Below are 17,831 nucleotides of genomic sequence, written 5' to 3'. Positions count from 1 at the left end.
GTAGAGTAAACGGAAGGACGAGATTTTACCTGTTTCATAATGCACCGCTTCAGTGCACCGCTTTCCGGGGAATCATTCTCCATGGATTTTTTATCTTGAATATATTGGACGCTTTTGGTCACCCAGGAACCAAAATCCACGGAAGTAGAGAAGAGCAATAACTGAAAAATATATTTTTCTGTTTTATACGCAGTGCGACTACCGTTGTGACTGAAATTTCGAAAGCTTTCAGCTTTAAGCATCAAATTCAGTTGTTCGATACGTAGGTTGCTACTTATGTATTTAGCCTTGCCAGTACTAAGTGTTGCCCGTGAATTTGGCGTTTCCATAATAAAATTTGACAGTTTTAACCATTAACAGATTTAGAACATTCTATCACTTGAGCGCTATTACCTCAACAAAAAAATGGAATTGAATTGTGAACATTTTCGTGCAACGATTTTCGTAGTGGATTATAAAGACAAAAGTGCTTCAATCAACTTAGTTCGACTTTTGGCAGTGTAACACCATTCTATGAGACTGTAAAAAAACTGGAATACCGTGGTCGCCACACAGAAAGAAATAATGAAATTTACACGACATGTAAATCAATAGTAACATGTAATTGACATGGGTTGAATCGAGATTTTGATTGAAAACCTTCATCGATGCAAAACTAAATTGGATTGCATTGAGTTTTCAATGAATATAGCTGTATCTTTCAGTTAACGCTTAGTTTGCAATTAAATTCTATTGAAACCTACAGAATTGTGAAGTAACTTTATGTTTAATTACCTGCTCTAAATATGTGCATGAAAATAGATGTAAATTCAAAAAATATTTTTATCTGTGCATGTGACGTACCGTGAAATGGAGGCAACCTTGGGTATCAGTGTGAAAAGCTTATATGGATCCCACATAATTTGACAATCACTAAAAAAAGACTCGTGGCGATTGGTGCAAAGAAATTCTGAAAAAGTTCAAACGTCGTTCTTCAAATTTGGTGTATAACATCTACACAGGTGACGAAACATCGGCTCTAATAACCGATTATTTGAGAACCCAAAACGTCGAATTGATGAGCCACCCGCCGTATAGTCCTAGCACTTAGCACCTAACGACAAGGATGGCTTTTATCGTATCAAAGAACGTACACTGGCAACTCTTCAACGATTGAATCAGTGCCATCAAAGAGAAACGGAAATCATCGCAACAACAAAAACCTGACATGGCTCATTTAACATAGAATCGACACCAGTGCGAGAGTGAATTTCTCTCGATGACATTTCTGAGAATTAAAGGTTAGCACGCTGCTATGGGGATCCTCTCTGAAGCAACAAACGGTCGCTTATTCTCGTTTCGCGATCCGATTCTATACAGGCAGTTGACAATTGCGATAGAATCATTTTACTATTGCCGCTTATTCTAACTATGTGCATATAACCTTTGTATAAGTTGTGTCTATGAAAATGTCTGTGAATGCTCCACACAAGGGTTTTGAAATATTGCAACCTAGTATGAGAATCATCAAGTTGAATCATCGATTCGATTTTCTGCGATAATTGTCAACTTGCGATTCTCTCTTGGGAAATTCCACACAGCAACGATCATTATCAGACTGTAAATTTTTTTAAGGGCGTGAAACACTCAGAGTATGAAGTGGAGCAAAGAAATGTAGCAAAATTCTCTCACGGTTCATGCATTGAGAGACTCGAGTTCTTGTAGCATCTTCTACCGGATTAAAAATGTTGTATACAATATAGATAGCAATATAGCAGCTTCTGTCAAATTTTCGGCAATCACCAACACTGCCTAACGACTTCTATTTGTTCCCTTACGTGTAGAATAAACTGCGCTCTCTCTCCATCCAATACTACTGGAAAAGCTGTTGAAGCGTTCAAAAACCATGATTTGGGGATACATCAAGAAGAGCGGAATAAGTTTTATGAAAATTGGTTCAAGCGTATGCAAAAGTGTATTGATCATCTAGGGGAATATTTTGAAAAACAATAAAACCATTTTCGATCCAATATAATATTGCTTTTATTTTTAAGCTAAATACGTAAGTAACAACCCTCGTACATCATTTGCGAAATCTCTAACAACCAATAAAACGGAAATTCGTTACATTCATTAGATTGTTATGAAAAATAAAATTCGAGTTGGGTTCCAAACAATGCAAAAACTTCTCTTTGAAAAGTAGTTCTAACAGTCAACGCAGTTGTGTTCAGTGCTGTTGCACTTCTTGTGAAACTCTCAACGGGTGAGCACGTTGTATCGTGTATTTCGCAAGAAAAAAAGGGTGTTTATCCGTACTTTGACGACTCGACGTAGCAACACAGCGAGATTTTCGCTTGTAGTCTAGTGAAAAGAAATTCCATTGGACTATAAACGAAATTGGACTATAAACTGGCAATATAGCCTAAGTTGCTGTGCCATCGAATCGGCGTCACCTCAAGTGAGGTGACGCCAATCAGAAAAAAAGAAGGCTGTTGAGTATATAGATAGATTCGAGGTTAAAATCATATGCTTTTCAAAACTTGACAATTTCTATTTGATAGATGGTATGGACTTTTTGGAATTTCTTAGATAACTATGCTAAGGACCCATTCCTTGGAGAATTGGTATCATTGGGAGTACGGTGCGGTGTCCAAGAGTTGCTCTCAAAGTACTGTAATAGAACGAAACAATTATTTTGAGTAATAGTGCAGCTATGGAAAGTGTGTGTTGATTAGCGTAAAATGTCCAAAGAGTTGTTTATTGAATAATTCTGATTCGTGAAACTACAAAACGTTCATGCGACGGATACTACGAATTTACCGTCAAAAATTGAACTATGTCATCCAATCGAAGCGCCATCTGCATATCATTGCCGGAATATGTGAAAATTTACCAGTCAATCGTGTGATACAAGCTGAAAATCTAAAATTGGTTAGCAGCAATCCCATCCGCGAGTACTTTTTCAGTAGTGGTGTGTCATCTCGCGTTGTTTAAAGCAGGATACTGGTGAGATCGTTCCTTAGAGATTTTTCACATTTTTCTGAATTATAGTGTCTTATTTCTTCTTACTAAAATTGGACAAGATTAAACTCCGTCGATTATTGAAGGAACGTTTGATCAATGGATCAATTTTTTTCGGGTTACATGCTAAGTTTAACGTTTTCAGAAAAAAATGTCGTATTTTAGTAGAAGTACATATTAATAAAAATTTCGATAAAATTGCAACATATTCTCGGTAGTCGGCTACCCAGAGCAATAAACATATGATAGTATTATTCGAAAATTTATTAACAAACAACCCCTTCTTGTTACGCAGTAACAGCAAGTAGCAACATGCATTGAACTAACAATCATTTCTTATCAAGATCAATGCAGTTTACACAATGTGAAACTACATGCTATTCCCAAGCAAGTTGTTTAAAAAAACATTTTGCAAACTTGATTGGTTCTGATCAATAACGGCGTAACTACACACGGGCGGTCTCTAATGCTAATGCTAAACTATGCTGAGGACCCATTCCACATCAATTGCGATAAATGGGATAAATTCTTCTTCTTTTGATTAGTTTTGTTATTCCTCCTGGTAAGGTTTATTTGCTTGGGTAACAATGTGTACCACTAGTAGAGAATTTTCCGAATCGCAAACAACAAGCCTTTTGCTCCTATACAAATTAGGAAATAGCGACATAGATCGAAATTTGTATGTATCCGAAGTTTGAAACAAAACGGTATGTCCGGTAGCGCTTTATTGAATTGTTGTCTATCAGCCACAAGCCAACTAAAAAAATGGCAACGATCATGATTAAATATTTATCAGCATGAACGAGATTACAAAATTTACGATATGGTTAATCAAATAGCTCTACATTTTACTTCAATTTACAGTGGACTTCATTCATTTTTATCAAATGATATTTTCATACTGAATGATCCACAATCTCCATATCAGTTATTCATTTCCACATTGCGCTAAGTCGATCTGAATGATAAATGAAAACTATTCAAACACAAGCAATTATTTAGTTCAATGAATCAAATTCTTGTTCGGATTTTCGTGATCAAGAAAAAACCTGACGTAAATCCAAGTATGTAATATTTCCTTAAGCGGTGACAGATTACATCTTACTTATTTTACTGTACTTTAATGGTGCACATCCCGTCTTCGGAACATGACCGAACCACAGCTCTACGATCCACACCAATAATCTCAATGTCGTCCGCAAAACCAAGCAGCATGTGAGACTTATTGATGATGGTACCGTTTCTTTGCACGCCGGATCTTCGTATGGCTCCTTCGAACACTATATTGAACAACAGATTTGAGAGCGCGTCGCCAATCCATCTAACTTCACGAAAGCTTCGGATGTCGTACCAACTATCTTGACGCTTGATTTCGATCCATCGAACGTCGCACGAATCAGTTTAATTAGCTTTGTCGGAAAGCCACAATTCGTTACGTTTCACTGAGTCGCACGCAGCTTTGAAATCTACAAACAGATGATTGTACAAATTGTACTCCCGAACCTTATCGAGAATTTTTCGTAAGGTGAACATCTAGTCCGATGTTGAACGTCCTTCACGAAAGCCACATTGGTGTTCGCCGACAAAGGATTCTGCAATGGACACAGTCTGCCGAACAAAACTCTAGAATGTACCTTGTAGGCGGTATTGAGGAGTGTTCTGCCTCGATAGTTTTTACAATCAAATCGGTGACCCTTTTTGTAGATAGGGCATATGATACCATCCAGCCAGTCCGAAGGCATTTCCTCTCCTTCCCAGATCATTCAAATTACTTGATGGAGTGCGTAGTACAGCAGCTCACTTTCGACTTTGAGAAGTTCAGCCGGGATGCCGTCCTTCCCAGCGGCCTTTCCATTTTTAAGCTGTCTAACCGCTTTTCGTATTTCGTCTAGAGTGGGTGGGTCCACAGCTTGTCCATCATCCTCAATATTCAATAAATTCTACAAAAGGAATGTAATGCTAAGACTTTGTTTTCCAAAATTCGATTCGACGGAAAATCGATTTTTTTCCGGAAAATTTTTCGTACTCTGATTTATTGCAGTTTTGCGGGGGGTTATCTCAACAACAGCGTACCAACCTTGCTCCAACTTTTGGTGATGACGCACCATCGTGGACCACCGTATTTTGATGTTTTGAATTCAATCGGGGTCATTGTGCGCTCTACGACGAATTTAGTAAGGGACGTCCAAAAAAAAAGCTTTCGGTTGTGACGGGAAACAATGATGCTGTGCATGATCTGATTTTACTGAATCTGGCACGCTTGGGCTTTACTTCCAGTTCCAAACATTCAATTCAATGAACATTTTTTTTATTTAAAAGATACTTTATTCAGGCCTATTTGCGTACAAGCTTTACGTGGCCGATTTAGCTGAGTTTTTAAATAAAAGATTTTTTTTGTATTGGATCTCGTTGTCACCCTTTTTCTAGGGAGCTTCCATTTTCCTCCTGCGAGGATTGAGGGGCACTTCGTTCGTGGTTCGTCTCGTCATCCATAGCCGCATCGGTGGTATTGTTGTTGATTTCGTTGCTAGTTGCTGTAGATGCGCTTTGTTGTACATTGTTTGCAGTTGCTGGTTGGTTGGATGGTAAGCTGTTAACTGCAGCTGGTGTACTTTGTTCTGTAGGGGATACGTTGGATGGTTTCGTTGAAGAGGATGCTTCACTGTTGTTAGTGACTGTCACAGGTGTACTGGGGTTGCTTGGGGTTGATGTGAAGGAAGCACCGTTATCCTTTGGTATAGTTGTCTCCTTGTCCGGTTTATCACATGGCTTACCGTAGTGAACAGCTTTTTGGCAATATTGACATGTGACATGTAGTGCAATTTTGAAAGGTCTAATGCGGCTACGCCGCATCGTTTTTAATGACCTCCTGCCGCATCGTTTTTAATGACCCGCTGCCGCTCGTTCGGACTTAACTGAGGAATAGCTCCTAGCTTTGGGTAATCCGGGCAAACGCCCGCAACTAGACAGAGGTGATGTCTGCGGGGGCGCTGCCCCCCCACAGTGGCCGGCGCTTCCGACGGCGGGTCGCCGGCGCACTCTCGGCCGTCTCGACCTGAATCATCTATGACGAACAGAATATTGGCTGGCACTAAGTGAGTTGCTTATATAAAAAGGTTTCACATATTTCGTTCGAGTTTTCCTTGCAGAACATCAATCGATCGAAACACATACGAAAATTTTCATTAAAATAAAATATTGCAAATCCAATTATTATTATGCCAAATGGCATTATGCCAAATTACCATTATGCCAAAAGACCATTATGCCAAACAGCGTTATGCCGAACGGTATTATGCCAAATGACCTTATGCCAAACGGGTCGCCCCCCTTCTATAGCACTATCTTCCATATATACTGGAATGTTGTACTTGATGTTTTCATGCTCCACATAGTGCACATTAATATTGTCTTTAGCGAATTGAATTGCATCCGACTCTTTATAGAACTGGATATAAACAACATTATTGGTCTTATTGCATTGAAGTAAATGCACACGTTTAATGTCAAGATGCATTTGCTGCTTAAGCAAACCTTCAAGTTCTCGTATCGAAGGTCGAATTTTGCACTGTCTGAAGTCAACAATAATTGTATTCTTTCGTACCGACGGTAGCTTTTGTTCGTTTGGTTCACTCATTTTCGAGGTCTATTGTTCACTACACAATACTGTACTTGGTTTCTTCTGTCCCCAACGTAAGCGGTTTTGTTTGTCGACTGACTTGGATGAGATGTAAACCCGAACTGATCAATGGACATTTGACCATCGAAAGGATTTGTTCGCGTTGAATACCGCATAATTTGACAAATGTTCAAAAGGCTCACGTCGATAGGTCCATAGAAATGTTGGTATAATTCAGTGGCAATGCTTCAGAATATCTATAAGACCGTAACAAGCGATAAGTTGTGAAACTATACATAAAAGCCAAATTCCTAAGACAACAAACGGCAATATGGATATTTGAAGACGAGCCAAATCCAACAAAAGTTGATCACGCACAGAACACTTCGAAGAGAAGATCGCTTGTTTCGTAAAAAACAACGTAAAGCCTTAAATTTTCAATGACACATACACATTTGATTCCCAAAAGTTTTTAGAAGAATGAGGATAACGAACCGCCAATCACGGCAATGCGATCTTTCGCATTGCGTCAAACAAATTACTTTTTCAACGATCAAAATATTGAACTGATTGGTCCTCCGCCGTATAGTCCTGATTTAGCCCCTAATGACTTCGTCTTATTTCCACACTGAAGAAATATTTGATGCGATCATTGAGAGACACCGTCTTCGAGTTGGGAAAAATGTTTCAGAATTTGGTTAGATACCAAACAACAGTGTACTGATCATCATGAAGAATACTTTGAAAAATAATAATAAGATCTTGAAACTTATTGAGCACTTTATTAACAGTCTTTTTACCCATACCCGGGTCGGCATTTCAGTGTATAAGTCGCAGATCTCTGAAAGCGGTTGTCGTATGTTCGAGCTAAGGTCTGGAAGGACGCTGTACACTCCTGTACACTCTCGAAACTTCTGCAAAATCTATTGAAACAGTGTTTAAGTTCCGTATTAGGGTGTAGTGACCACGATTGAATTGTAATGTAATCAAATTTGAATGGGCCTTCAAGAACAAGTGATTTTATCATATTTTTAGGTAAAAACTCACTTAATTGCAATTTACATTCATTTTCACGCAACGTTAATACTTTTTGTAACATGTTTTGCTAACGAATATGCATGTATTAGCATAACAGTACGAAAAACACTTAAACAAAACTTCAAAATCGATCAATTGTGAAAAAAATCATTGATTATGCAGGTCTTCCTATTTCATTTTATTTGTAAAGACGTTACCACAAAAATCTGATTGAGCCACTAAAATCAGTATAATTATTTCATATTTCCCATTAATTTCCCTTGCTCCACATTGAGAACTGATTACCATTTCTTGGTTTAAACTAAGATTCCAAAAAACAGCTAAAAACACTACTCTGTTCCTAACGTCATCCCAAAGGATTTTTATTTATTCTATCGTTGGTTCCTCCCATTAATTAACGATAGCAATCAAAACAAAATATTGCACTATTACAATCTCAAGTCTAAAATGTCAGAATTCTTCTTAGAAGGGCCTAATGGCAACTGTGAAACAACATATGATATTTTTAGAACCAATTCAACTTTAAAAAATTATTGAGTCATTTTCATTTCCTTTCGTTTTACATTTAAAATTTTACTATAAGATTTATCTGAATCGGTCCTTTTAATAATATAAAAATATCAAATGCACAGCCGATGAAACAAATACACTTAACATCGTTGTTAACAAATCTCGGTTGATTTTTCATTAGGGCGTATAAGCAAGTGACAGTTTCTCTTTAATCACTCTCTCTTTCGATTATTGTGATGTGATTAAAAAGATTTTCTTTGATATCACTATTCTGTTTGAAAGTCGAAAGTTTCGGGTATCATTTCATACAAAGAGCTGAGTGATAAACGTGTTTTACCGAGAAAGTAAACAAAGAGAAACTGTCACTTGCAGGTACTTTTGAAAAATTAACCGAGAAATATCAGAATGAAACCAGTGCTACTAGATTTACCATAATGGTTATTTAATTAGTGTTTAACACGCACTTTCTAGTAATATTCGAAGCCAAAACAGATTTATTGAAATATAAATATCAATAATATTATTAAACTAATGTCACGGATACCAAAAAAACACTTGTTGATGGTAATTTTAAGAAGAAAATAAATTGTTTTTTTTTTATTTTATTATGACAAAACTTGGCAACCTTGCGATACAAAATGAGATAAAAACAAGGCGCAATCAAATGAATTAAGCGCAAATTTTCATATCATATTCGAGAAGATTTTTATTGCTTAGCGAGTAATTTTAGAAGTTTTCAATCATTGATTGAACAAGTGAAAAGTGAACATTACTAATTATGAAGTCATCCATCATTGAATAGTGATCATGTTTTGAGACGTAACAATTAGTTAATAATCAGAAACATGACGAACTGTAAAACTTGAGACGATAATGTTTCCTAAATTTGAAAGTGAATCTAATTTTCAATGGAAAAGGCGATCGCTAAAGGATTTAAAACTATTTTTAATGGGAAAGTGTGACAAAAACCTCAATTTGACAGTTTGGTTCAGCTACGTTGAAAAATATGATATAGATAGAGTCAGAATGATTTTCTGGTCCGAAGAGGCAAATGAACTGAAGTTTAAAATCACTAAAAACAGGAGCTCAGACCAATTAGAGATCCGTAACCCTATATGTAAAAACCTGTTTTGATCCACTTAATGGTGTAATGATGCCTTTCTCATATCTCTCATATTCTCATATATAAATGTGTTGATTTTCGCAAATAAATTTCTTTGATTCTTGAAAAACAAAATGGATTGTCTATCAACTGGTATGACCTACAGAGTGAAACAGTTCTCAGATCGTAAAGACCATCTCTGAGGAAACGAAAGTGAGTTTCACTATTGCAGGTACTTTCGAAAAAGGAATCCGGAAACCGGTATAATAGAAGTCGGTTCGAGAAAAAATCATTTTTTGAGTCAATAATCAAATCTCCGTTTGTTAATATAGAAAACCGGGAATCAGAAAAGCCGACTACTGACAATGACTATCGATTGGAAGAAGGCAAGCTGAGAAATTATTTTACGTGTTCGTCACTTTTAGTGGTGGTATACATATTTAAACATATTATACATATTTAAAAGTTCCGGAATAGGAAACAAGGAATCAGGATAGCTGAAATCGGTTTGTTTTATTTGCCTACTGATAATTGCTACCGATTGGTGTAGTTTTGAGGCCAGTTTAGATTCCTTTTTTACGTTTTTGTTTCACCACTTCAAGTAACGGTATAGTTTGAAATTGTAATTTTTACACTAATCACACTGTAATTCAGGAACCGGAAGTCGGATCAAAATGAAATTCAAGAACTTTATATAAGATAATTATACCTTTCATTTGAATCTAAGTGTGTGAGAATTGGTTCAACCGTCTCTGAGATAAGTTAATGCACTAATTTTTATTTTTTTTACACATATCATCCTATAATTCCGGAACCGGAATCCGTATTCAAATGAAATGTAGTAACTTTGTATGCGAGACAAGACCTTTCATTTGAATCTAAGTTTATGAAAATCAGTTCAGCTATCTCCGAGAAAGGTGAGTGCAAGAATATGTTACATACATATACACACACATACAGAAATTTTGCGAATTCGACATTTCCTACCGTTTTGATATAACTGTCAGACGATTGAAACCCACATTGTTAACACTTATACTATGCGTCAAGGGTAATTTGCATAAATTTAGCGTGTTTCGCTGATGGTGTCATCTTGCCAGTTTTTCGCAGTGCACCCAAAGCAATTAAAACAGTAGTAATCAATTCACGACGTGTGTCCCACTCTCAGGAAAAATGAATAGTGAAAATAATAAGGTAAGTCTGCAGTGCATCAAAAATCATCAAAATCACCATTTCAAAAGATTAATAATTTTTATAGTGATTATGGCTCTGCAATATGTATCTCATCTATCACTATTATATTTTTCATTCGAACATCTAATGAATTCCACAGTATATGAGAGTTGTTATGTTTGTCATAAAAATTTCACACTAAGTTCCAAAAATGTCGTATGAATTTCACAAGGCATTTTTACTGGAATTCTAATTTTCGTGACTTCATAAGGTGGTCTTATGATTCGCATACGACATTCTTGTGGCTAAAAATCATACGGTATCATTATGAAATTCCAAATATTGTTGCCAGAGTGTTATGATAACATTTAATTGATGTTAGTAGTAAACAATAAAACAAGTTACCTGGTTCTGTAGAAATTCTCACTGCATCAATATTGTGGTTAGGAAAGTGGTACCGTTTGACATTATTCTATTTTTTTCATTTGCTGTGCCACTAACGTGACAGGCTAAGGCAAGTGATGACCCATCTCGTCAACATTATTCTTAATGGTTTGTAAACAAAAACGATACGCCGCTGTTGTTGACACACATTCATATGGCAGCGCTCTATTATTTAATATTACACAGTAAGCTGTTACTATATTTCTCATAGTTTTTTCCTCTCATTCTATTCGTCCAAACAGGCTATCGTCTACGAGGGTCAGGACAAGAATCCAGAAATGTGTAGGGTGCTACTAACACACGAAGTTATGTGCAGGTGAGTGCTACTACTGATAACGCCAACTCAACTTACATCACGGTGATCTGACTTTTCTGCAAGTGATCCCACTTCGGTGTCATTTTTATTTCCACCGAAAGTAAAAAGGATTCAACAAAGTCTGTCTGTTGGCTCTAGTGAAGACTTGAGCCTTCGTTCCGAAACGACAGCAGACAATTTGTTTTGGCTTGTTACATATACGTAAAATAAAAACTTGAGACAAGGACTGAGAACTAGATCGAATAATATAATTTCCCTATGTTTGGTCTTCGATTGCTAACCGATCCGGATACATTGTTATACGGACAAATCATGAACTGTCGGTGTATGCGTATCTTGCGTATGAATGTATGGCTTGGAATCATATGTGTATAACATTCAATTCCCGAAAGAGCACGCCTTTTTTCCTCAAGAGGGTTCCCTCCCGACTCGAACCATAATCCTCTTGGGAGATATCGACAAAATAGAACGAAATAAGGCAATAGGAGCAAGCGATTGGTTAGCTATACTAAAGAAAAGCAAAAATCGAACCTACAATATGAGGGGTTTGACTCGTGACTCGTAAGTTTTGACTTTGTCACTTCTATTCTTTGGACACTATTTCATTCCCGAACCATGACTATATGTTACCAGAGTAGATATGGAAGCAATGTCGGCGTTTTATTTCTATACGTGGCCGTAAAAACTAAGTCACAAGAACGGATCTCTCACCATGAAAGAGATTGTGAACATCGACTCGCACACTGTTTTTCCTGATCCGGTCGACAAGATGCTAACCCTCTTAATGTGAATTCCTATCCAAAGACCTAAAACTGCAGAGCTACAACACAAATCTAGCATAAAAGGCCAATGAACATAAAATTCAGTTTTATAGTATTCATAGCACCCGGCTATCGATTGTTGTTCCTTGACGGCTTCGGATAGAATTCAATTGGACGAAACAGAACCAATAAGAAGGCCGGACTTGGAAACAAATGACGAAATTAAAGTTGTTGAATAATAAGTTAATGACAATGATGTTGAATACGTGCCAACCACGTTGATGTTGCTGATTTAACACTCCGTACTGTGCTGTCAGTATTTGGATTGGCTAATTTCATTGCAAGTCATATCAAAATTGCAATCATTGAGTTTGCCATGCAAAACTAAAATTCTTCTCTCTATGTTTCCAGTCGGTGCTGTGACAAGAAGAGCTGTGGCAATCGCAACGAAACACCATCAGATCCTGTGATTATAGACCGGTAAGTAATCGAATTATGATTGTTTTATGTACCTGCCGAAAAGCTCGTTCGTATGGTAAATCGCGGTACAGAGTCAGTTTACAACCTACACGAATTATGTGATGCTGTCATATGGTTAGATTGGGAACGACAAAAGGAAAATTAATTGAGAATCACTAATGCAATCACCGATGTCGCCGCGCGTATAGAACCTGAACGTAATCGTTTCTACACGAAAGTACAATTACTTATCTTATGTTAAATTTTTATGACGAAATTTTGAAAAGAAAACAATATAGAAATTATATTATTAAGAAAACATTCAGGTTAAGGAAATTCAAACAAGTTTAAATGGTGTGACTATATTTCAGTCGCTATAAATCAATGGAGGCATCTGCTTACTAAAATTAAAACTAGAAATTTTCAGGAAAATAAAACTCAAAAAACCTGTTGTTATCCACCTAGTAATGGAGCCTTTCTCATATTATTCATTTTCTCCTATATATTACAGCAGAAAATTACCGGAAATCCTACAATATAAAAAAATTTAGGAAGGAGTTATGAATGTTTCTGTTTCATAATATTACTACACTGATGTACTGCATTTAAATTAAAGTTAGTGAAAATCTATTCAATCATATGTGAGAAAGTGGAGTGAGCTCCATTTTATCACATTTGATTACTATTGTCGGTACTTCCGGGACCCGAAAGGTTGTTATGACATTCGGTTCTTTCAACCATACACTAATATGATACAATTTTTTTATATTTGGAATTTTGAAAAAAAAACATGTACCTGTTGTCGGACTTGCATAAAATTCAGCAAAACATGTATAGAACTATCAATACTTTATTTGGTTACAGACTAACATGGTCTGCAAACTAGAGAAATTCACTAGCCAATATAAAGACGAAGACTATGAACAACATATTTTTGAAATTGACATTTTTAAACTAAGCAACCTACCTCCAAAACCAGGGTTTAATCCGAATGAAAATTGAGATAATCTGATGGCATCTTGAGACTTAAGACATCAGTTGAATTTAAGTTAAATCCGTTCAGCCATCTCCGAAAACAGTGACATTATTTTCACATTTTTGTTGCATATCACGAGTGGCGTACCGAGGAAATTTGGCGCCTGGAGCAAAATAAGAGTTTTGCCGCCCCCAACGTTGGATTCTTCGGAGAGCAAAAAAAAAGGTGAACCAAAACCCGGAAATCCGCAAAGATCTTCGACGAGCAAAAAAAATGGTCCCAAAAATGACTTTGCCGCCCCCTTCAAGTGTTGCGCCCGGGGCGAATGCCCCCTTCGACACATCCCTCTCCCCCCCTAGGTACGCTAATGCATATCACCTAGTAGTTCCGGGACCGCGGGAGTCGGATCCAAATTATTTCAGGTATTTTGGATGGAACCATAAGACCTTTTATTTTTATCAAAGTTTGTAAAAATGCACCTTGCATTTCAATCATCTCAAGAAAAGTGAGTGGAAACATTTGTCACACACACTTACATACACGCATACACACACATTCATACTCAATCACACACTTACATATACATACATTTACTCAGTTCGTCGAGCTGAGTCAAATTGCTTCAGCCTTTTTTATGACTACCTATATCACTAACAACCTTTTTGAAGACTAATAATTAGTCAGCCTTTTTTAAAGTTATACAAAGAGTGATATTCTGATATAATCAGTCTTTTCCAAGACTATGAGATTAATCAGCATCTTTTAAGACTAGCCATCCAAAGAATTTTTCTTCGAACTAATCAGTCTTTCTTAAGATCACCACAAAATTAGTCTTTATCAAGACTTTTCCAAACTAGGAGTCTAATCGAAGACTAATTTAGCCTTATTTGCTTGAATATAAAGCAAAAAACCCTGTTTTTATCCACCTAGTGGTGTAATGCCTTTTTCACATCTTTCATATTCTCATATGTAAATGTATGGTATTCTTAAAAATAATTTTCTTTGATTCTTAAAAAAAACAAAAAGGTTAGTTCATAAACTAATATAACCTACAGAGTGAAACAGTACTCAGGTCGGTTATGCCATTTCTGAGGAAACGAGAAAAGACACTTCCGTAACCGGAATCTGGGAACCGGTATATGCGAAGTTGGTTCGAAAAAACCAAAGAAAATTGAAAATAAATAAAAATTTCAAGAATGTGTATTCATAATTGAATATGTGAATTCGCTAATTTTATCTGTATCACTTCTTGTTCCTTGAATTACAGGATGATATGCACGTTTTCTAAGAAATGACTCAGCCGATTTTCACAAACTTAGATTCAAAAGGAAGTTATAAGGATTCTACGAAAGATTTCTGAGTTTTATTTTGGTTCGACTTCCAGTTTCGGAGTTACAGCAGTTACATTTCAATTTGGGTGTTTTTGGATGACAATGATAAAATAAGCAGATTCTTCAAAACTGATTAGCAAAATGTTCTATTCTACATAGCTTGTTGACTAATGGTTGAACAATCTCACGGTAAAATTAATATTCACAAATTTAGATTCAAATAAATTACCTTATAGTCCCACATATTGCTATGCAATATGACCTGGTTCTAACTTCCGATTGCGGAATAGTTAAAAAATTTTCAACCATTTTTTGTTGCCCCTTAACAACATAAAAATTGTTAAACATTTTCAAACTTAGAAAAAAACATAAAAGCTTTGCGAGGAACTGTGCTTAAATATGTTAAAATTCCAATATGTAGGAGTCATTAGTTGATGACCAAACAAAATATCTTTTGCTATACCGGTCCCCAGTTTCCGGTTCCGGAAGTGATCAAATTCAAATGTTTTGTTTTCTCAGGGATAGTTAAATGTGTTTTTACAAACTTGAATTACAAAAAAATTATTTTGTCCCGTGAATTGCTATTCTATCTTAAGGTAGCGCTTCGTCGTGGTCACGGGAGTTCGCTGTCTATCCCGGGGTTTCACGCACTTTACCCAAAATTGTTTGAAAACGATAAAGAAAACGGAAATTCCAAGAACATACGATTCTAGATAATTAATTTTTCTATCGATTCGTATATAAACTGTGCCTGATAAACGTTTTTATCGAAAGATTTCGTGCGAGTTTTAAAAATAAATGAGTTTTTCCTTATTCTTTCGCACGCACACAATGTCAACGCATGCAAAATCGCACGAAATCTCGCGAAAGAAAAGCTTTCTAACTAATATTTTTCGCCAAATGCATAGTAAAATCATTTACCTACAATCGTATGTTTTTGATTTTTCGTGAATCGGGTTAGTATTGGAGAAATTTGCAATTTAGAGTGAAATTTCGGCGACAAAGCAAGAGGAAGCAGTGAGTTGTCTCGCTTCGACTTGACCACGGCGAAGCGCTACCTTAAACGGACCTCCAAAATTTTCATTTTAAATTACAATGAAAAGTATGTAAAAAAAACCTTCAAAACAGTCTTCTTAGTTTATGTACAAACAAATGTACTCGAACATCCCGTTAATGGAAATCGTAGTAAACAATGGTGAAATGGAACTTGCCTCCATTTTTCATATTACTGGTAATGATAAAGTTTAGGTCCTCACCACATAATGTGGATTAAAACAGTTTTTTCTAGAATCAATTTAATATAACACCTCGATTGAACGGCGTAGGGCTCCTGCCTCGGTATCAGTATCGGCCTTGATGTACGTCTCGCCATTCATAACGACCTATCTTGGTTTACAAATACTGGTGATACTGGTGATTCTTCCATACGCCGATATTTAACTCAGTATTTGTTTCGAGATAGACATTGACATTATTTACTCCCTTGAACGCCAATTTGAAAAACTACAAGCGGAAAGGCGAAATATTACGAAACATACAATATTCAATATTCAACACTAATTACCAATAATTTAATAATCCACAACATTCAATCAAGCGTAAAATCTCGCTGCGTGGGTGTTCCATCAATCGACTTAACCAGAACTGGCATTTTCCTTTTTTGCTCTTCGGTCAGTTACACTTGTTTTGATGGATTCTCAGTCTCTGCTTCACTTTCGTAATTAAACAAAAAAATTAAGCCTCCATCAGTTCATACCAGCAGACCCGCAATCAGTGCTCTATACCACACAGCTAGAGTCAATGACAGAGAGTTTTGAGAAAATTAAATTTGTAAATGCTCCGAGTGCTGTTTTTGGTGTATTTCGTCGAACGGGTTTATTGAAATTCCTTACCTGCCGCAAGGATCTCGCCAGTGCTCTAACAAAAATCACCGCAGTTACGCGAATGGTGAAAAACGATGAAAAATCACGCTGCTTAAGTTGACGTATTTCATACTTCGAAGTTTAGACGATTCAACACTGCAGATCCATCCATTAAAAACAGGTATTTTTGATTGGTTCAGACCACACACAAGGGAATGTTTATGTGGTCACAGCATTTACGTTCCGATAGCTATATGAAAGACAAAACATTTCTTGTGAGCAGATTTTAACATTTCATTTAATCGAGTTCCTGCGCATTTGAGATCAGGTAATCGTTTATGAAACAAAGACTATGTTGAAATTCTCACGACTACAGATTTCTTTCTAGACATTGTTTAGTACTCTCATTGCTTCTACACTAAATCATATGACAAACGATCAAGATCAGTCAAGCTCATTAACGTCATATATTTCATCTATTCGACACCAGAACGGATCGATCACTGGTTGACCACCGATGGGCTTTAAATTGATGCGATAAGATCTCATAAATCTTTCAGTAGCAGTTTCTTATTGCTTTCTACCACTTGGTCTACCATTTCATTCAATCGGTTGCAGATTTGTCATTGCGGAAGAAAGAGTTTTTAGTAGCAGACGCAATTTTGATGGATTGACGGTTGTCTTCGAGCCCACAATATAGCGGTATTTTGCTCTGCGCGAGTAGCATCATTATGCCGGCAAAACTGTAAAGTGTAACTGACAGCATTTGTATTTTGCCGCGAACTGATTTATTTTTTCCGAACTCGTTTCACTCGCACAGCTACCGCCGTTAACGAACGAAGTTCCGAAATGAATTGTGTTCCAATCAAGAGCACAACCCGTTTATCGAAGGTCCATTTTTCTCGAAACAATGACCAGTGCACTGATCAGTGGTTTATGGAAAATGTTACGCACATACAATCACGCATTTTAAGCAGTTGCTTTAACGAAACTAATACAAATATGTTCCGCTATGAAACCTTATCGGAAACTAAAACAAAATGAACTAACTAAAACTAGAAAAAAAGATCAATAACAATCAATACGAGTGAGATAGGACAAGGAATGCTAACAAAGTTCCCGCGTGAGCGCGTGTTGCTACGTTATCTCGTGTGGAAACGTGCACATTGCACATCGTCTGTGTGCACTTACCGCTGTGCGTATAATAAATTCTATATTTGTAACGCGAAATGGATTTATT

The 17,831-nt window shown here is 36.6% G+C and overlaps 1 protein-coding gene across 3 annotated transcripts in view; it reads left to right on the top strand.

The window, feature by feature from the left end:
• Positions 1–17,831, top strand: part of LOC131434927 (transcription factor collier) — a 128,074-nt gene that overhangs the window by 62,277 nt on the left and 47,966 nt on the right. For all 3 annotated transcript variants that reach the window (XM_058602216.1, XM_058602217.1, XM_058602214.1), the window contains exons 5-6: positions 11,129–11,202; positions 12,375–12,443. In XM_058602216.1, the coding sequence (XP_058458199.1) occupies positions 11,129–11,202; positions 12,375–12,443 (143 nt within the window). The remainder of the gene's footprint in view (positions 1–11,128; positions 11,203–12,374; positions 12,444–17,831) is intronic.

The sequence above is a fragment of the Malaya genurostris genome, chromosome 3 (assembly GCF_030247185.1).
Source record: "Malaya genurostris strain Urasoe2022 chromosome 3, Malgen_1.1, whole genome shotgun sequence".
NCBI lineage: Eukaryota > Metazoa > Arthropoda > Insecta > Diptera > Culicidae > Malaya > Malaya genurostris.
Note: the sequence above shows the minus strand (reverse complement) of the source record. Positions and strands in the feature narration are given on the sequence as shown.